This window comes from Lucilia cuprina, chromosome 6 (genome assembly GCF_022045245.1).
Source record: "Lucilia cuprina isolate Lc7/37 chromosome 6, ASM2204524v1, whole genome shotgun sequence".
Lineage (NCBI taxonomy): Eukaryota > Metazoa > Arthropoda > Insecta > Diptera > Calliphoridae > Lucilia > Lucilia cuprina.
The window spans coordinates 49,256,292-49,278,193 of record NC_060954.1 but is presented as its reverse complement, the minus strand read 5'-3'; the positions used below and the strand labels follow the sequence as shown (position 1 = coordinate 49,278,193).

Here is a 21,902-nt window from a genome sequence, read left to right as displayed (position 1 = left end):
ATTTCGTAGAATGCCAGATCTGGATTTCTTGATTTTAAGTACTAAAATAAAAGCTTTTAGCTTTTTTTAAAATGTTTCAAAAACTCAAGAATCTGTTTTTTTTTTTTTTTGCTCAAGTTTTACCAATAAATATGGAGCAGAAATAAAGCTCTAAACTTCTTCTCTATGTCGCAATTCTAAAGCAGTCATCGGCTAAGAGTGAGAAACAATTAGGTGAGAGATTACTTAGGCCTGAAACTATAAGAGATTACGAAAGAGCACTTTTCATATCTGTTTTAAATTCAGTGTTTTATCGATCAGTAAAAACACGTAACGGCATTGAATTCTGCAGAATTCTCTATTTAGCTTTTTAACAAGCTTTTTCTCTACACAAAACTTTAAGAGGTCGCGACAGAGCTTTTTAATCCAGATGTCGTACAATTTTAGCATCTATTTTGAGACTATAACCAATAAGAGTGAAAAAACTTATAGATTATTGAAAATAGTTCTTATCTGCTTCAAATGTTAAAGCAGCAAACGGCAAAGAGTATTAAAATTGCTCTGTGATCACGTTCATGTTTATTATTTATATAATAGAGAGCTTACAAAAGCGAGAAGGCAAGAGAATTGGCTATAGACTTTTTTACTTTGAATTTTTAAAGACGGAATCGAAGAAAAGTGAAAATGTGGGATTTTGATTCATTTGTTTGTTTTTTTTCTAATTTGTAAGCTTTTATTGTTGAGCTTTTTATCAATAACACTTAGAGAGTCATGGTTCTCTTTAAACTATAACCTTGCTTTTCAAATATCGGAAAAGAGGTTTTATATTTACTGTTCTCACATTGATAAAATATTTCAAAATATCGTTCTTTTCGGAACTGCAGAACGCTTTAGTTTTCTTTATTTTGAATTTTGAGAGCAGACAGCGGCAGTGAAAAGAGAGAAATCTTATTCATTTTATCTCTCTCTCTCTCTCTTATATACGAAGCTTTACAAAAATAATAAAGCTTTTTAAACGAATCTATCTAAGACCACACACAGATCGTTTCAGACTTTCTTAAACCAATTTTTTAAGCACAAATTGTCATAGAGTAATAAGGAGCTTTTAAATAAGCTAGAAAATCAAAAGAATTCACAAGAGAGCTTTTTGTCGATATATGTGTTCAAGTCAATGTTTAATTCCTCTTTTTAAGTTGCATATCTGCTAAGAGTGTAAAAAACAGCTATCGATAGTAAAGTAAAAATGATTCTTTCTAATTGATTTAGTTCATTTTCTTTACAAGTGTGAATACAGACGAAAATAAAGAGAGCTCTTTGCTGATTACTTTACAAAAGATTTCTAGGTTCTCCTTTTAATTATTAAGAGTATATATGATTAAAGTACAAGAACTCTAATTACTTTGCTAAGAGACAAATGATAATTTATGTGCGAGCTAGATAACTTATGAGAGAGCTGTTTGCCGATATCTGTTTTTAAAGGATTCACTCTCTCTTCATATCATGATATATGTTTATAGTGCTAAAAGCAGACATTCTCTAGTCTATTTGATTAGAATATGAATTCTGAACGTTAACGGGCATTTTTTTTTTAATTTTTAAATAAAATCAACTTATAACTAAAAGAAAAAGTTTAAAAATCAATAAAAAAATATTTAGAAATAATTAATAAAAACAAGACTTTAAAAGAACTTCAAAAACAATTCGCACAACTCACCACCAGAGCTGCCATCATTATAATTCTTTTCCAAAATCGATTGATCCGCCAACATTAACCAGTTGCGTACACGTATACGAGACTCTTGCTGGGCAGAAGCTGATGTTGTTGTATTCGTAGTAAGACCTTGATTAATGGCATCATTTTGTAAATTATCTAGAAAAGGTGAAGAGAAAAAAAGAAAAGAAATTAGTAAAAGATAAGAGATAAAAGGATTTAAAAGGATTTATTTAATGTTTATTTAAGAGAGCAATGTTTGAATTTTATTTGAAAAATTTCAAATTACTTTAGTTGAAGAGCATTTATTTTCGAGTTTAAGAGTTTAAAGAGAGAGTAACAGTTTTTTTTTAGTTTTTGATTTAAATAAAAAAGGGACATTGAGAAAAAATAAAAACAAATAAAGAAAAATAAAAAGCAAATTGAAATTTAACAAAAAAAATTTTTTTTAATTAAAATATTAAAAAGAAAATTGAAGTTTTACTTACTTTTAAACCAAAAAAAGTATAAAAATAGTGTATAGGTGATGTTTTTGTTTTGTGTGGTAACAAAAGAAAAAAAAAAGAACTAAATTGCTACAAAAAAAAATTAAAATTATAAAAGAAAAGTAAAGCTAAACACAAATTATAAAAAAATGAAATTATAAAAAGTCTAAACGCTTATTTTGTTTTAACAATTAATACAAATTTTTCAAAGTTTTTTGTTTTTGTTTTTTTTTATAACTTTATTATACAATAATAAATTTTTTTGGGGGGAGGATTTTTGTTTTTACATTTTTACATATAAAAATTAATAATAAGTATAATAATAATAAAAAAATATATAAGGGGAGAGGAAAAAATATTAAAAAAACTTATTTTACTAAAGATTGTTGTTGTTGTTTTTTTGTGGTATGAGTATTTTTTTTAAATATTTTATTTAATTAAATTAAAAAAAAAACAAATTAAAAGAATTTTTGTTAAAATTTTAGCAAAAAAAATTTTTTGTTTTAATTATATTTTTTAAGTTTATTTATTTTTAAAATTACATTATTTTAAATATATATAGTTATAAAAAAATGTTTTTTGTTTTGTTTTTGTAAGCCCAACACCAATTAGAACCAATTACAATTATTTAAAAAAATTATAACAAAAAAATTATATTTAAACTTTATAAATGAAAAAAATAAAAATTAAAGAGAGTATATTATGTATATAATTGTTTTAATTATTTTAAACATTATTTGAACTATTGTCTGGGAGAAAAAAATACTATTTTATTTTTGTGTCAAGAAAATTATTTAATTTTTAAAAATTAATTTTCTTTTGTGTTTTTTTTTTTTAAGTGGAATGTTTAAAAAAAGTTGCAGTTCCTAAGAGAAAAAATTATTTAAATAATAATAAATTAAGGGCTATTTTTGTTTTAATAAATAAATATTTTATATGTATATATATAAAAAAAATTAAATTATTTTAAATATATTCTGTTTGTATATTGTATATATTAAAAAAATAAAAATTATTTGAAAACTATGTATTTTTGTGACGTGTTGGTTGATCAAAAAATTTCGTTGTGCTTAAGGTAAGAGATTTGCAAAGTACAAAGAGAGAGAAGGAAGGAAAGTATGGAATGTTAGGAGAGAAGTTTTAAAGTAAACTCTTTAGTCTAATGTTTAGTTTAGTTTACATTATAGGCTGTAGTTTAGACTATGGGTTAGTTTAGAGCCTAGTCTTTAGACTAGTCTATAGTCTGGACTATTGTATAGTTTAAATTATATAGTCTAGTCTATAGCCTGGTCTTTAGTCTAGTCTAGTCTATAGTCTAGTCTATAGTCTAGTCTATAGTCTAGTCTATAGTCTATAGTCTAGTCTATAGTCTAGTCTATAGTCTATAGTCTAGTCTATAGTCTAGTCTATAGTCTAGTCTATAGTCTAGTCTATAGTCTAGTCTATAGTCTAGTCTATAGTCTAGTCTATAGTCTTGTCTACAGTCTAGTCTATAGTCTAGTCTATAGTTCAATTTATAGTCTAGTCCTAAGTACAGTCTCTTCTTTTGTCTAGTCTATAGTCCAATTTATAGTCTAGCCTCTAGTATAGGATATAAACTAGTTTAATCTCTAATATAGTCTAGTCTATAGACAAATCTATAGTCTAGTCCTTAGAATAGACTATTCTTTTGTCTAGTCTACATTTTACTCTATAGTCTAGCCTCTAGTATACAATATAAACTAGTTTAATCTATAGTATAGTGTATAGTCTAATCAAGACTATAGCCTTATATATAGTTAAGTCTATAGTGTAGTCTCTAGAATAGGCTATAAGTTAATATATAGTTCATTTAATAATCTATAGTTTAGTCAATAGTATAGTCTAAATTATAGTCTTGCACGTAGTCCGAGCTATAGATTAGACTAAACTATAACCTAATCTATAAACTAATCTATAGTCTAGACTGCAGACTATAATATAGATTGAACTACACATTATAGACTAAAAGAGATCTCTTTCATCTAGTCTAGTCTATAGTTTAGTCGATGGTGTAGTCTATAGTCAAGTCTATAATGTAGTCTATAGTCTACAATAGTATATAATCTAGTATATATTCTAGAATAAAGCCTAAAGTCTAGTCTATTCTACAATTTAGTATATAGTCCAGGCTTTAGTCTAGTCTATGGTCTAGCCTTCAATCTATAATTTCAATGCTTTCGTAAAGCAATTAAGAACATTTGCTATGGCGAATGTCCCGCAAACTTTTCATTCACTAAAAGGTTTAGAAAATCATAATATGAAAATATTTCAAATTTTCAGTTAAGGAACCTAAAACTGTTTAAAGTTTTAAAAATCTGAACAAGTATCCTCATTAGGAACAAACTGTCAAAAGTCTTAAAAACAAGTCTGAACAAATATCCTTTCTTAGGATCAGAAATACATAATGTGATGTTAAGTAATGTGGAAAAAAATGTCCCTAACTTACTCCTAATTGGGATAAATTCCCTACTACTACTCCCACTTCCTCCTTATTTTCCTTTGCCTTAAACCTTTACCAGCACACACTTTTTTTGTAAAAAAAAATATATAAAATATTGAGAAAAATGTTTTCTTTTCTATGCAAAAACAAAAGCACAGCTTTTTGTTTATATGGAATTTGTATAAATATAAAAAAAATAATAATTATAAATATTTTAATAAATAAGATTTAGGGAAATTATTTTCTTAAGGGAATTTTTGTGAATAATAAAAGTTATATATAAATATGTTGTATATAAAATATTTAAATTTCTTTAACACAAACTAAGTACCTGAGGTTTTGTTTTTCATTATGTTGTTTTTTTTAAATTTTTTTTAATTATTTAATTTTTTTTAATTAACTTAACTAAAACTTGTATTTCTTAAAATTATAAATATGTATGGCTTTCTTTTAAATAATTAATATTATAAAAAAAAAATAAATCTTTTAGAAATTAAAAAAAAACTTTTTTAAGAACAAAAATTTTTGTGATATAAATTAAAACAAATTTTTAATTTGTTTAGAGCAAATTTTGTCAAGTCAAAATGTAAAACAAAAATTATGCGCTTCAAATCTTGAAAATGGGGAAAAAAATTGAGGAGAAAAATTTAAACTTGCAGTTTAGTTAATAATCAAAAAAAAGGAAGACAGGGTGGGTTAAGCTAAACTTTTGTAACAAAAAAAAGGTCATGACCTTAAAAAAATTTTGAAAAATTTGTTTAATAAAAGAAGAGCATAATTAACGGCTTAGCCGTTTTTTGTCCAAAAAAATATTCAATTTTGACTTGGTTTTTATGTAGAAAAAAATTTTGGAAATATAAACAGTGAAATTAACAATTTTTTTAATTTAAATTTAAAATTTAAACTTGATTATGAGTAAAAAAAATAATTTGGAATATATATAATGGAATTATCGTCTGAATTTTTTACAACTTTAAAAGTGTTTGCTTGTTTATAGAAACTTTTGAAGTCAATATTGTAAAATTTTTGAAATTGTTGTTAAAACTTTTCAAGTTTTCTTTTTTTTTTGTATCTTGTAGAGTTAATTTCTTTCTTTTGAAAATTATTGCTTTTTTCGAAATTTTGTTTTAACTTAATTTTGAGACTTTTTTAAAGTTAATGTCGTTTTTTCGTTATTTTTTGTAGTTTTTTTTTAAGTTTTTCTTAAAAACTAAATTTTTATTTTTATCTAAAGGCACTTTAAAGAAATTTTGCTTAAATGTTAATTTTATAAATTGGAATGCTTTAAAGCTTAATTATATAGAATTTTTTGAAATTTTAGTTTTATTTAATTATTTGAGCATAATTTTTAGATTTGTTTTTATTAATTTGAGGTATTTTATGTTGATTTTTTGTTGTTGTTGTTGCTGTTGTGTTATATTACTTTCAAATGAGCAAAGAGAGCAGGGAAGGAATAGAATTTTAAAGGCGTGGTTCAGATGTTTAACTAATCAAGACTATAAACTGATCTGATGTCAAGACTGCAGCTTGATCAATAGTATAGACTATAGAGTAATCAAGACCATAGACTGATCTACAGTCAAGACTATAGTCTGATCTATAATCAAGACTATATACTGATCTTTAGTCAAGACTATAAACGGATATATAGTCATGACTGTAACTGATCTATAGTCTAGACTATAGAGTGATTTATAGTCAAGACTAAAGACCGGTAAAATACCAAGACTATAGACTGATCTTTAGTCTAAACTATAGACTGTTCTATAGTCAAGACTATAGACTGTTCTATAATCAAGACTATAGACTGTTCTATAGTCAAGACTATAGACTGTTCAATTGTCAAGACTATAGACTGTTCTATAGTCAATACTATATACTGTTCTTTAGTCAAGACTATAGACTTTTCTATAGTTAAGACTATAGACTTTTCTATAGTTAAGACTATAGACTGTTCTATAGTCAAGACTATAGACTTTTCTATAGTTAAAACTATAGACTGTTCTATAGTCAAAACTATAGACTGTTCTATATTCAAGACTACAGAGTGTTCTATAGTCAAGACTACAGACTGTTTTGTAGTCAAGACTATAGACTGTTCTGTAGCCAATACTATAGACTGTATTATAGTCAAGACTGATCTAGTCAATACTACAGACTGATCAATAGTCAAGACTATAGGCTGATCTATATTCAAGACTATTGACTGTTCTATATTCAAGACTATAGACTGATCTATAATCAAGACTATATACTGATCTATAGTTAGGACTATAGACTGATCTATAGTCAATACTACAGACCGATCAATAGTCAATACTACAGACCGATCAATAGTCAAGACTATAGACTGATCTATAGTTAAGAATATAGATTGGTCTATTGTCAAGACTATAAATTAATCTATAGTCAAGAGCGTTCTAAAGTCTAAACTATAGACTGATCGATAGTCTAGATTATTGACTGATCTGTAGTCAAGACTATAGACTGATCTATAGTCAAGACTATAGACTGATCTATAGTCAAGACTGATCTATAGTATAGACTGATCTATAGTCAAGACTATAGACTGATATATAGTCAAAACTATAGACTGATCTATAGTCAAGACTATAGACTGATCTATAGTCAAGACTATAGACTGATCTATAGTTAAGACTATAGACTGATCTATAGTCAAAACTGTAGATTGATCTATAGTCAAGACTATAGAATATACTACAAACTGATCTATAGGCTAAACAATAGATTGATCTATGGATAACTCAATAGATTGATCTCTAGCCTAGACTTTAGATTGATTCCATTGACAACTCTAGACACAAAAGTGAGTTAAAGCTCCGACTTTAAACTGATCTATTGCTCTTGCTTTATAGTTTAACTAATTATTGATTATTAATTTTCATTTAACATATAAATCTATTTATTTTTTAACTAACTTTCAATTAATGACTCGATTGGTTATCAATATTTTTATATATTTTTCACTTAATTTGAATTCGTTGCATTTATGAGGATTTGTTTCATTTTTTTTAATTAAAGATTAATTAAAATAAATTAAAATTATTTAAGCCATGATAATAAAAATTAATTAAAACTAAAACTATAATATTGCCTTTATATTATGAAAAAAAAAACTAAATATAAGTTTTTTTTTTTGATGTTGCAAAAGCTTTTAAAGTTTTTCAAAAAATATCCTCTGAGAATTATGTTTCAATAGGTTTTAAGGTTGTAATTTATGGAATTTAAAAGTTTTTTTTTTTCAGAAAAAGAAAATTGTTGTGCTTTTTGTTGTGACTTTTGTGGATTTTGTGAAAAATTAATAAAAATTCGAATTTGTTAGAACATAAATCGAAAAACCGGCTTTCGTATGTTTAGCTTATAGGGCAGGGAATTGTAACTTATTTGCTATAATTATAATATTAATTAATATTATTAAATTAAAAAAAATTGGAATATCATTTTACAAAAGTTATTGTAGGTCTTGTTGGTTTTGTCTTTTAAGTTTTAAGGAGGAATGCCAAAGTATTTATATAAATATAAGTTTATTATTAAAAAAAAGAGTGTAAAATTTAACAATTTGCTGGAATTATAAATGGCATTAGGGAATTGTTGAATTTTTTTTAAAGAAACAAAAAAAAAATAGTTTTCTTTTAAGTTTTTGTGTCTTTTGAGGGCATTGTTTACAGTAAAAAAATATATATAAAATAAATTATGGTTTAACAATTATTATTTAAAAAAAAAAATAATTTAAAAAATTTGGCACACTTGTTTCCATATTTCACATATTTCTTTCGTTTTTTCCTATAACAGCTATAATGTGATTAGAAATTTCTTTTCTATTGAACCCTGATTGTTGGTTTTATTTGTTTATATATAAAAAAAATTGTAGTGTATTTACAATAAAACAAATATGTATAAAAGCTTTCCCAGCATATACATATTCCTTTAAAGATTTGCATTTAGTTTAGAATTACAGAATTATTTCTGTATAACTTTGTTGTTAATACGTGTTTTTTTCATTCTTTAAAATAAATTATTTATATATTCCCTGATATTAAAAAAAAATCTCTCTTTCTTGCTAAACTTAATAATTTAAAACTAATTTAAATTAATTTAAAAAATAATAATAAAATAAAATTGTATAAAAAATATATATTAATATATAAATCTTGCCTTTTTGTTTATCATTTGCTTAAAAAAAGAAAAATGATAAAACTATTTAATTCTTACGAGAAATGTTGACGTAATTCAGCTACAGCTGTAGATGATGATTCATCGCCACTAACACCACCACCTCCCACACCACCACCACCACTGCCACCTACACTAGAACCAGCTATTTGAGCACCTACAGTGGCAGTGGTGAAACTTTTTAAATCTTCAATTTTGAAAAATTTCTCCTTATGCATACGTTCCATATGACGACCGATGTGCATTTTCTGTTTTGCCCTATACACACAGAAGGGACATTGAAATTGTGGCTCCTTGCCACATTCCCATTTTTGATGATTACGCAATGATGATTTTAACTTATAAACACGACCACACTCTGGACAAGGATGACCAGCACCATTGCCAGAGCCACCCACACCCAAAGCTGCAGCACTGGCTAAACTAAGGCCACCATTGCCGCCAGCTCCGCCACTTATAAGACTGCTCATGGCATTGATACTATTTAAAATATTAAGACTTATACCCGTTGCGCCACTAACATCACCAAAGGCTGAGTGATAATCGGCCCCGGAGCCGGGTCCATTACCACCACCACTTAGATTACCGGTTGTATTGTCATCGGTATAACTGTTATCACTGAGATTACCACTATTATTGGCTGCCGCCGCTGCAGCTTGAGCTGATTTTTCGGCAGCTGCTTTTAACATTAACACCGTAGCCTCTTCCTCGGTGAAATGTTTAATTTTTTCACCACCACCACCACTGCCACTTGTTTGTGGTGTTTTATCTTTATCACTGGCCGACGAACAATTCAATGGGGTACTCGTAGCCCCCTGTTCGTTTAAATCATTATTAGAGGGTGTGGGTGAAGCCAAAAGGGATGGTCGTTTAATCGGTGATTTACGTTCAATTTTACATATATCCTTAGAAACGCCCACACCATTGCCAACACCAATACCCTTTTCCATACTTAAATCGGTTGGAAATACTAAAGGATGTACACCTTCACGTAGCTGTGTTACTAAAGGCATAGCCAAACGGGCATTCCATTCATTCCAAGTTAGACCCGCTATACGTGTAATACTTAAATCTGTAGATTTGTGTTTATATATATATTTTTTTATAATAAAAATCCATTTTGCAATTAAAAAAATTAAAAGTTTTTGTTTTATTTTTTTTAGATTTTTTAACGTAATTTTTTTTAATCCCACGTTGTTTTTGTAGTAGTGTTGGTTTTGGTTGTTGTATTTTTTTTTCAATAATTAATAAACACAAATTAAAAAAAAAGAAGAAGGAAAAAAGAAAAAAAGAAACACAATAAATAAAAATAAAATATAAAAACTTAAAGGACAAATACTTAAATTAAAAAAAATGAAACAATAAAAAAAAATAATTTGAAAAAAAAATTACAAAATATTAAAATCACAGATCATTCAACAGACTAATCTATAGTCAAGACTGTAGACTGATCTATAGTCAAGACTATAGACTGATCTATAGTCAAGACTATAGACTGATCTACTGATCTAATGCCTGTAGTCAAGACTCAAGACTGATCAATAGGCAAGAAAATAGACTGATCTATAGTCAATAATAAAGACTAATCTATAGTCAATTCTAAAGACTAATCTATAGTCAAGACTACTGACTTATATATAGTCAAGACTACAGACTAATCTTTAGTCAAGACTATAGACTGATCTACTGTCAAGATATAGACTACTCTACTAATCTATAGTCAAGGCTATAGACTGATCTATAGTCAAGACTATAGACTGATCTATAGTCAAGGCTATAGACTGATCTATAGTCAAGACTATAGACTGATCTATAGTCAAGACTATAGACTGATCTATAGTCAAGACTATAGACTGATCTAAAGTCAAGACTATAGACTGATCTATAGTAAAGAATATAGACTGATCTATAGTAAAGCCTATAGACCAATTTATAGTCAAGCCTATATATAGATCTATGGTCAAGATTATAGATAGATCTATGGTTAAGAATGTTCTAAAGTCTAGACTATAGGCTTTTATATATTCAGGACTAATCTATAGTTCAAGAGTAATCTATAGTTAAGACTATAAACTAATCTATTGTCAAAACTTTATACTGTTCTATAGCCAAGACTATAGACTGATCTATAGCTGAGATTATCAATTGATCTGCATTTCTTAATTTCTGTTAAAAATTTTGAAAATATTTTGTAATTTTTTTTCTTTTGGGTAAAACAAAATTATATTAAAAAAAACTTTAAGCAACTTTTTTCGGTTAATTATTTGTTTAGAAGGGGAAATTAAATTAATTATAATTGTTTTAATGCCAACGCCAATTAAACATATAAAATTATATAAACAATAATTTTTTAACTAATTATGAATGAAAAGATGATGGAATGAATGAATGAAATTAGAGAGAGATGAGAATAAGCATGAAAATGAGCAAAATGAAAAATGATAAAAAAAAGCCAATGGGGAAAAAAGGGAAAAAGAAAATTAAGCAGAAAAGTAAGATAGATGGCAAAATATTAAAGACTTAATAAACTTTGTTTCAATTTAAACTTACTTTTCTGCTTTAGGATTCTAAACTAATTTCCCCATTTCAATGAAATGCATTTTTTTAATATATAAAAGCAATAAAAATTTACAATAAAAATGAGTTTGGTTTTTCTTTTAAAAATGAATTTAAAAAAAATAATGATAATTAAATTTCAAATTAAAAAGCGGAATTACTTTTTGTAACTAATTTTCTTTTTTCTTAAAAAAAAGCAAGCAATTTATATACAAAAAAATAAAGAATAAAACAAATTGAAATAATTTCAAATTAAAAGAAAAACAACAAAGAAAAACACGTTTTAATTGTAAAATATGGTGTATTTTTTTTTTTGGTAAAAAAAAAGAAAAATTAAAAAAGGGAATTAAATAATTGACGTATAATTAAGTTTCTTTTGCACTTTTTTTAAAGGGGATAAAAAGGCTAAAGGATATGTGAGGTTGGGAAAAAAGGTAGCGGCACACAGTTAAAAAAATTTTTGGTTTGCTAAAATTAAAACACATTTTTTTGTTAACAAATAAAACTTAAAAAAATTCGAATTTTGTTTAAAAATTTTTTAAGATTTTTTTAAGTTTAATTTTTTTCAAAAAGTGTGTTTTAGTTGTGTTTAGAAAAAAATAAAAAAAAACATAAACAAATCGGAGGGGGGAAATATAAAGAAAAAAATTATAAAAAATAAATAAAATATAAATTACAATTCCTCTTCCATTAGGCGTATAGTTACAGTTGCCCTTTTTTACATGTTGTCCCTTAGAAGTTTAAGATGTTGAGAGTGCTGCTGTTTAGCTTCCAGGCAACCTAGAAAAAAGAGAAATATATTAGTGAAAGAATATTTAGTGAATGGGGAGAAAATATATATCTCAAAATATTGGCGATCATGGTGTGATCTGTAGGCCAAACTGTAAACTGATTTGTGGTTTAGAGCATAGATTGATTTGTAAACCACGCTATAGACGAGAACATAGAATGATCTATTGTCTATTGGCAAGAACATAGCCTGATCTAAAAACCAGACTATAGATTGATCTGAAGACCAGACTATAGAAAGATCTATAGACAAAATCATAGACTTATCTATAGACCAGACTATAGGCTGATCTTAAGATCAAATTATAGGTAGACTGATCTATAAACCGGAATATAGACTGATCTACACACCAAAATATGCAGAGCCGGATCTATAGACCCCATTGTAGAATGATTTTAAGATTATAGATTAATCTATAGACCAGTCTATAAACCCTTCTATAGACCAAAATAAATAGACAAAATGTAGATCTAAAAACCAGAGCAGAATATAGACTGATCTATAAACTGATATATAGAACATAACATTGTCTAATTACAGTTTGATATAAAGACAAGACTATGGACTATAGACCAGATTACATAGAAAATGATGTATAGACCAGACTAGAGACTGATCTATAGACCAGACTAGAGACTGATCTATAGACCAGACTAGAGACTGATCTATAGACCAGACTAGAGACTGATCTATAGACCAGACTAGAGACTGATCTATAGACCAGACTAGAGACTGATCTATAGACCAGACTAGAGACTGATCTATAGACCAGACTAGAGACTGATCTATAGACCAGACTAGAGACTGATCTATAAACCAGACTAGAGACTGATCTATAGACCAGACTAGAGACTGATCTATAGACCAGACTAGAGACTGATCTACAGACCAGACTAGAGACTGATCTATAGACCAGACTAGAGACTGATCTATGGACCAGATTAGAGACTGATATATAGACCAGACTAGAGACTAATCTATAGAACAGTTTAGAGACTGATCTATAGACCAGACTAGAGACTGACCTATAGACTTGACTAGAGACTGATCTATAGACCAGACTAGAGAATGATCTATAGATCAGACTAAAGACTGATTTATAGACCAGACTAAAGACTTATCTATAGACCAGACTAAATACTGATCTATAGACCAGACTATAGACAAGATGCTAATCTATAGACAAGACTAGAGAGTGATATATAGATCTGACTAAAGAATAAAAATGATCTATAGACCAGATTATGAACTATCTAAAGATCTAAAGACCAGACAATAGACCGATCTACAGATCAACCTATAGACCTATCTCTAAATCAAGCACAAGACTGATCTATAGATGAAACTACAGGCTGAGCTAAAGATCAAACTATAGATTACTGTATTAACTAGACTCAAATTGATCTTTAGATCAAACTGATCTACAGTTCTTCCCCTTGAATCCGCATGCCATTTAACATCCTTGTCAAACCTGTAAAAATAAAAGAAAAATATATTAGTATAAATTCGATATAAAATGAAATGAAAAAGGAAAACCAACAAAAAATTTTTAAATTTATTATTTTTTTTTACTTTTAATAAAACTCTTGATATTTTTTATAATAATTTTTATTAATTTTTCTTTTTATTTTTATATATATTTTTTTATTTATTGATTTATACTTTGTTTTTGTTTTTTTTATACATTTATAAAGTAAATTCTAATAAAAATTTTTATTATTAACTTGCTTAATTTTTAATAAATTGTGTGTAGGTGTGTGTTTTTTTGTTATTTTTTTTAATTTTTATTGTGGATTAAAGGATTTTTACAAAGTATTGATTTTTTTATTTTTTTATATTTTTTTTAATGTTTAAAATTAAAAATAATATTTTTTAATTTAAATTTTTTTATGAATTTTTTTGTTCAGTGTAACTTGTGCTGTTATTTTTTTTTATTTATTTTTAGAGAAACACTTTTATTATTTATTTATGTAAATTATTTTAATGGAAATATTTAAAAACTATAAAATTTTGTGTATTTTACAAAAATAATTTTTCATTAAACTATAAACTACATTTATATAAAAAAAAGAAAATTAATTTGAACATTTGTTTACTAATTGTTTTTTTTTTTTTTTAAGAAATATTAAGGACAATTTTTTTCTTACTTTAAATTTGCGAAAAATGTCATTTCGTGTTTAACCTCAAATTTTCAATAGTTTTTTTTCTTCAAATTAAAATAATATTTAAACAAAATTTTGTAACCGTTTTAAAGAAGCCTCATTTACATTTAATTTTTTATTTTTTTTCTATAAAAATTACAACTTTTTTCTAATTTGTTTTTTTCTATATATTTCGGTTTCTTTATACATTTTTTTTATTTCAATTTACGATCTACTACATACATTTATAGATTTTTTTTAATTTGATATTTTTCTTTTTTAAATAAAGAATAAGAAAGTTCGGACAATCTCTGTTAAACAAATCTGTTTTAGTTTTTATTTTTGTTTGAAAGAGAATTTTTTTACGATCACGAAAATTCCGAGAATTGTTTAATCAACAAAAGTATTGTATATAAAACAGATTATATACTGATCTATAGAAGGATTCATAGAACAGAAAATAGATTGATCTATAGACTGATTCATAGGACATATTATAGACTGATTTATAAAATGATTCATTGAACAGACAAGAAACGTATCTGTTTACTGATCTATTGAACGATTCATTGAACAAACAATCGACTTATCTATATACTGATCTGTTGACTGCTTTAAAAACTGATCTACATCCTGATCTGTAGACTGATTCACACAACAGACAATAGATTTATCTGTATATTGATCTATTGACCGATTCATAGAACAGACAAACGATTGATTTATAGACTAGACTATAGAATACACTACAGATAGATCTATAGAACAGACTATAGATTGATCTATAAAGCAGACTACATTTTGATCTATGGAACAGATTAAACAATGATCTATTCAACAGACTGCAGACTGATGTATAGACTAGACTAAAGACTGATCTGTACTCTTATCTATAGAGCAGACTATAGGCTGATCTATAAACCAGACCAGACTGCAAACTAATCTATAGCCTAGAGTAAAAAACGATCTATACAGCAAACTGCAAACTAATCTATAGAAGGTACTAATGAATAATCTGTTATATAGACTAATCTATAGACAAGAATATAGAACGATCTATAGATAAAGACTATAGACTGATCTATAGTAAAGACAAATAAATCATTATAAACCAGACTATTGACTGATCTATACTCTTATATATAGACCAGAATATAGACTGATCTATAGACCAGAATACAGACTGATCTATAGACCGAACTGATCTATTGATCAGACTAAAGAAAGATCTATAAATCAAACCTTAGACTGATCTATCCTTTTATCTATAGACCAGACTATAAAATGATCAATTAGTAAAGACAAATAAATCATTATAAACCAGACTATTGACTGATCTATACTCTTATATATAGACCAGAATATAGACTGATCTATAGACAAGAATACAGACTGATCTATAGACCAAACTGATCTATTGATCACACTAAAGAGAGATCTATAGATCAAACCTTAGACTGATCTATCCTTTTATCTATAGACCAGACTATAGACTGATTAATTGGCCAGACTATAAACTGATCTATTGAATAGACTATAGATTGATCTATAGACAAGATCTTAGAGTGATCTATAAAATGGATTGATCTAGAGATAAGGCTACAGATTGATCTATAGAAAAGACAAATAAATCATCTATAAACAAGACTATTGACTGATCAATACTCTTATCTGTAGACCAGATTATAAACTGATCTATAGACCAGAATACAGACTGATCGATAGACCAGAATACTGATATATAAACCTGACCAGACCATAGAATGATGTATAAACCGGACTATAGACTGATCTATAGACTCTCAAACGTATGACTTTTTTAAAAACAAACTAAAACAGATTTAAAAAAATTGCAAAATTTATGTTATTTGATTTTCTTTAAAATAAAAATTTATATGTTTGAATAATTTTCTAAATTAAGCAAAACATTTTTTTGTTTAAAATTACACGTTTTAAAGCTGCTTACTATTTTTAAAAATATATATAAAGTAAATTTTTCTTTAAAATTGTTTTTTTTTTTTTTGTTCTTTTTTTCACACATGTTTTTTTTTCATATATAATTATTTTTTGTATATTTTGCACATAAAATCTTATTTAGTAAAATCTATATTTTTTATTTATGTTTTTTTTTTTTTTTGTTTTGTTTTCATAAAATGAAAATATATATAAAATTTATTTATATGTATATTATTTGCACATTTTGTTTTATTTTTTAATTTTTTCATAAAAAATAGAAAGAAACTTGAAGATTAAAGAGTAATTTTCAAAATTACATTCCGTTCTTTTTTTCTGTTAATTATAACTTAAAGTTTGTTAATAATATTAAAAAAAAAAAAAATGAAGTTTTTTAAACAAATAACAGTTTAATAGTTAAATTATATATATGTAAAATAAATCAATAATTAAAACAACAAAAATAAACAAATGTGTTTTTTTTAACTAATAACTAAAAGAAAATTAACTTAAAAAGCATTTATTGAATTTAAAAGGAAGGAAAATTAAAGGGAAGATTTTAAAAAAAATTCTACTATTTTATAAAAATAGCAATTGATAATAATTTGAGCCCATAATGAAAGATTTAAGAAATAGTAATTGATTTTAAGGTATTAATAAGGGATTCATTTCTCTCTGGGAAAATGAATTGTTAAAAAGAAAAGGGAATCAAGGGATTAAAGAATCCTTGAAATTAATAAATACTTGCGCAACGGATGTATAGATCAGAATTAAGATTAATCCATAGACTGATATATAAACCAGGTAAGAGATTGACATATAGACCGATCTATATACTAAATCATAAACTGATCTGTAGATAAGACTTTAAACTGATCTACACACCAGATTATGAACTGATCTATCTAGACCATAAACTGATCTATAAACCAGACTATAAACTGATCTATAGACAAGAATATAAACTGATCTATAGACCAGACTATTAACTGATCTATAGATCAGAGACTATAAACTGATCAATAGATCAGACCATAAACTGATCTATACCTGACCAAAAACTCATCCATTGCCTGATCTATAAATCAGATTATAAACTAATATATAGACTGATCTATATACCAGACCAAAAACTAAATTATTAACTGATCTATAAATCAGACAATAGACTAATGTATGATCTATAAGAATTATTAAATACGCGTAAATTGCGCAACGGATGTTTAGAACAGAAGACTAAAGACAAATCCATAGACTGATCTATAAAGCAGATCATAAACAAATCTACAGATCAAACCATAAACTGATCTATATAAACTGATTTATAGACTAGACCACTGACAGATCTATAGATGGAAAATACCATAGACAGACCAGATTCATATGATGAGAATACAGTCTGAAGCAGATTATTGACCGTACAGAATAATCTATAGACCCATAGACCAGATTATATTCTAATATATGAACCAGACTATACCCAAACCATAGACTGACCTGTAGACTAACCTGAAGACCGATCTATAGACTGATCTATAGCAATACACAGATCTATAGATACTGTAGACTAATCTAGAGATATTACTATAGACTGATTCGTAGACAAGACTATAGACTGATTTATGATCAGAATATTGAATTATCTATAGACTGATCCGTAGTCCATAAACTAATATATAAGCTAATCCATAGTACCGACTAAAAGGCCTGATTGTAGACTAATCTATAGACCAGACTATATTTTGATCAGACTATTGCCTTATCTATAGTCTGATCTATAGAAACAGATTGATCAGACTGATCTGGGGACCAGACTGTAGACTGATCTATAGAACACACTATACACACCGACTAAAAGGACTGATTATATACTAATCTATAGACTGATAAATAGACTATATCTTGATCAGACTATTGACATATTTATAGTCTAATTCATAGACCAGATTATAGACTGATCTGAGGACCAGACTCTCCTAAGATCAGTGATGCTCTATTGAACAGATTATAAACTTTTATATAAATCAAACTTTAGACTGATCTAAAGTTCACACTAAAGACTATAGAATAATCTTTAGCTCAGACTTTATACTAATCCAGAGAAGAAAATTATTGATTCCCTTTAAAATTGAAACCATGAGGAATTTAAAACATTAACATAAAAGTTGTTACAGTCAATTGCAAGAAAAAAACTTAAAAAAAAGAAATTAAAATAAAGTAAATTTATCTACTCACGTGAAAATAAACAATCAATCACTCACTGAAACTTTCACTCACTACATTCTACTCCATCCACCTTAAATTTTACGACCACGTTTACTCTCTAATTGTGGTTTATCCGGATGATGTTTACGCACATGTACACCCAAATTACCGCGCTGTTTGGCCTTATACGAACAATAGGGACATGGATGACAGGGTTCCTTGCCACCACATTCAACATTTTCATGACGTCTTAGGGTGGATTTCCAACGATATTTCTTGCCACAATGACGGCAAACATATTTCGATTCATCACCCCGTTCATCGTTGGGACCCAATGAAGAATCACTTAGCGATAGTTCATAGGTGGTAGCCGAGGGATGTGTTAGTTCGCTGAGGTCATGTGATGATTCGGTTTTAAGTGGTCTTGCCGTTAAGATGGTATAGCTTTTGGTTATTGTAGGCTGTTCATGCACTGTTATGCCATCGGGCAGTATGGCCTCTACACTGGTAGTGTTATCATCTTGTTCTTGTAAATGCAATTGCTGATGATGTACAACATGTGTTGTGGTCTGTTGTTGATGCTGTTGTACTATATGATGCTGTGCATGTTGATGCTGTGGTGAGGCTTGTATATGATGAACTTGAGCTTGCAACTGATGATGCTGTTGAGTCATTTGATGCGTTTGCATTTGATGATGTTGTTGTGAATTTGGATCTTGTTCGAGTGTTGTAATTTGAGCCGTCGTACCCGCCGACTGCATATGTTCGGTTATTTCGGTGGGTGCAAAACCAATACCGATTTTTGTACCATCCGGCAATTCTATATCATCTATTTCGGCATATTTCACCAAATCACTAATAATCGCCGCCGAAGTCTGAGGATTATTCAAATCAATTTCACTGATTTCGTATTTAGTACCATCGGGGATTTCATGAGTTTGTGGATCGTGTGTTTGTACAATTTGTACACTACCGGTAGCGGGTGTTATGATTTTACCTCGAGAATATTTAATACGTGAGACCAAGGGTTTTTGATCGGTCATTTGTACATTGCGTAAACCCATTAGACTGATCGTTTGTGAATGGGCTCCAGATGCTGTGGGTGTGGTGGTAACAATACTTTGTACTTGGGGATGATGTTGTAATTGATGATGCTGCTGTTGTTGCTGCTGTTGATGGTGTTGTTGTTGTTGTTGCTGCTGCTGTTGGTGATGTTGTTGATGCTGCTGCTGTTGGGTTTCTTGCTGCTGATGTTGGTGTATAATTTCATGTAATTGTTGAGTTTGCTGTTGATGATGATGTTGTTGCTGATGCTGCTGTTGCAATTGAGCCGGTTGTATTTGTTGGGTCTGTATAATGGTGGCATGTGGATGATGTGTGGAAATTGTTGTGGATGCTGGTATGATTTTCTTTAAGTTGATTAATTCTATAGAGAAAAATTAAACAAAAATAGGAATTAGTATAAAAAACTAGGAGAAACGTGTTTATTTTAAAAAGGTTGTGTTTTTTGAATGGTCTTTCGAAAATCTTTCTTTAAAATTTTTAACATAATTTCAAAATTCTTAAATAGAAAACATTCTTAACAACTTACCACATTCCGAGGAGGGTAATTTTATCGCTGGACTTGTTGTTAGAGTAGTAAATGTAGGCTTAACATCTTGAACTTCATGTATTTCGGTAATTTGAGCAGATGACTGCTGCTGCTGCTGTTGCTGTTGAACATGTCCCCCAGTGGCGGCTGCAACAGCAGCTGCTGCTACTTGATCTTCATCCTGTGACGATAGTTTGGCCGTCGTTATATTACCCAATTTCTTAACATGCAATATGAAACCATCTTTATTTTGAGTTATAACTATGTCATTACTCTCCAGGAGACAATCATCCAATTCAAAATCATCTGGGTTAATGTCGGTCTGTTCGGACTTATCATGTTTAACTAATTATAAATTTAAAAATATAAGTTTAAAAGTTAATTAAAGCGTCAATACAATATAATTTGTTTTACAAGAAAAGTTTTTTTTGTTGCTTTTTGTTTTAAAGATAATAAAGAAGAGAGTGTTTTTTTTGCAAGCCAAATTTCCTTTGGTTATAAGAAAAAAATAAAATTAAAAAAAAAGAAAAGGAAAACATATACATAAACCCCTTAAACCTTTAAGTTAGTTTGAGCTTAACAAAACATTATTGAACATAAAAACTTATTTGTTATAGAAAATTTGTTTTTTAATACTTATAGTTTTGTTTTTTTTCATACAAATCAATACACATTTTGTTGGAAAAATTATTTTCTTATTTAATGTTTTTTTTTAAACTTTATTTTTATTTAACAATTATAATTTTTCTTTTTCATTTAATTAAAAACTAATTGTGTGTTTTTTTACATTAAAAAAACTGTATATTACAATCTTACCTGTTAGACATTATTAAAGGGTTTTAAAGTAATTTTCTGACTTAAAGACATTTGTTTTTAGTATTTGCTTTTAAACCTGAGATCAAAAAAATATATAGTTTAATTAATAATAAATATAAAATCATAATAAGCTGCAGTTAAAAAATCTTATTTAGATAAAAAGTTTCAACTCAAATTGGATTTCATATCAGAAGAACTTTAACTGAAACAAGAGATTATATTCTAATATATATTTTAAGGAAATCAAAATCAATCTTATATCTTATTCAATCTTAAAACAAACTAAATCGGACAATAGTCGGTCTTATAGTCAAGACTATAAATCAGACTAGAGTCTGGTTAAAATTCAAGACTATAGTCTGGTTTATAGTAAAGACTATAGATCAGACTATAGTCTGGTTTATAGTCAAGACTATTGATCAGACTATAGTCTGGTTTATAGTCAAGACTATTGATCAGACTATAGTCTGGTTTATAGTCAAGACTAGAGATCAGACTATAGTCTGGTTTATAGTCTTGACTATAGATCAGACTATAGTCTGTTTATAGTCAAGACTCTAAATCAGACTATAGTCTGGTTTATAGTCAAGAATATAAATCAGACTATAGTCTGGTTTATAGTCAAGACTATTGATCAGACTATAGTTTGGTTTATAGTCAAGACTATAGATCAGACTATAGTCTGGTTTACAGTCAAGACTATATATCAGACTATAGCTTGTTTTATAGTCAAGACTATAGATCAGACTATAGTCTGGTTTATAGTCAAGATCAGACTATAGTCTGGTTTATAGTCAAGACTATAGATCACACTATATTCTGGATTATAGTCAAGACTATATTTCAGACTATAGTCTGGTTTATAGTCAAGACTATACATCAGTCTATTGTCTGGTTTATAGTCAAGACTATTGGTCAGACTATAGTCTGGTTTATAGTCAAGACTATAGATCAGACTATAGTCTGGTTTATAGTCAAGACTATAGATCAGACAATAGTCTGGTTTATAGTCAAGACTAT

General features: G+C 27.6%; 2 protein-coding genes across 8 annotated transcripts in view; both read right to left on the bottom strand.

Annotated features, from left to right (window-relative positions):
* The window catches only part of LOC111685995 (longitudinals lacking protein, isoforms F/I/K/T), a 171,437-nt gene that overhangs the window by 72,516 nt on the left and 77,019 nt on the right, over window positions 1-21,902 (bottom strand). For 4 of the 7 annotated variants that reach the window (XM_046955527.1, XM_046955528.1, XM_046955526.1 and 1 more), the window contains exon 6: window positions 1,694-1,849. The exons of 2 other annotated variants lie outside the window; for them this stretch is intronic. In XM_046955527.1, coding sequence (XP_046811483.1) covers window positions 1,694-1,849 — 156 coding nt within the window. Of the gene's footprint in view, window positions 1-1,693; window positions 1,850-16,780; window positions 19,902-20,066; window positions 20,412-21,902 lie in introns of those variants that run through there. One more of the 7 variants, XM_046955530.1, reaches the window with a different exon arrangement.
* On the bottom strand, window positions 8,466-12,803 carry LOC124420966 (longitudinals lacking protein, isoforms A/B/D/L-like). The gene is made up of 2 exons (XM_046955538.1): window positions 12,064-12,803; window positions 8,466-9,902 (listed from the first exon to the last, which is right to left on the bottom strand). The coding sequence occupies exon 2, from the start codon at window positions 9,841-9,843 to the stop codon at window positions 8,866-8,868; it is 978 nt and encodes a 325-aa protein (XP_046811494.1). The 5' UTR covers window positions 9,844-9,902; window positions 12,064-12,803; the 3' UTR covers window positions 8,466-8,865.

Bases quoted from the DNA above. Each gene is read 5' to 3' on its own strand.
- LOC124420966 (XM_046955538.1), bottom strand. From the start codon at position 9,843: ATGCCTTTAGTAACACAGCTACGTGAAGGTGTACATCCTTTAGTATTT.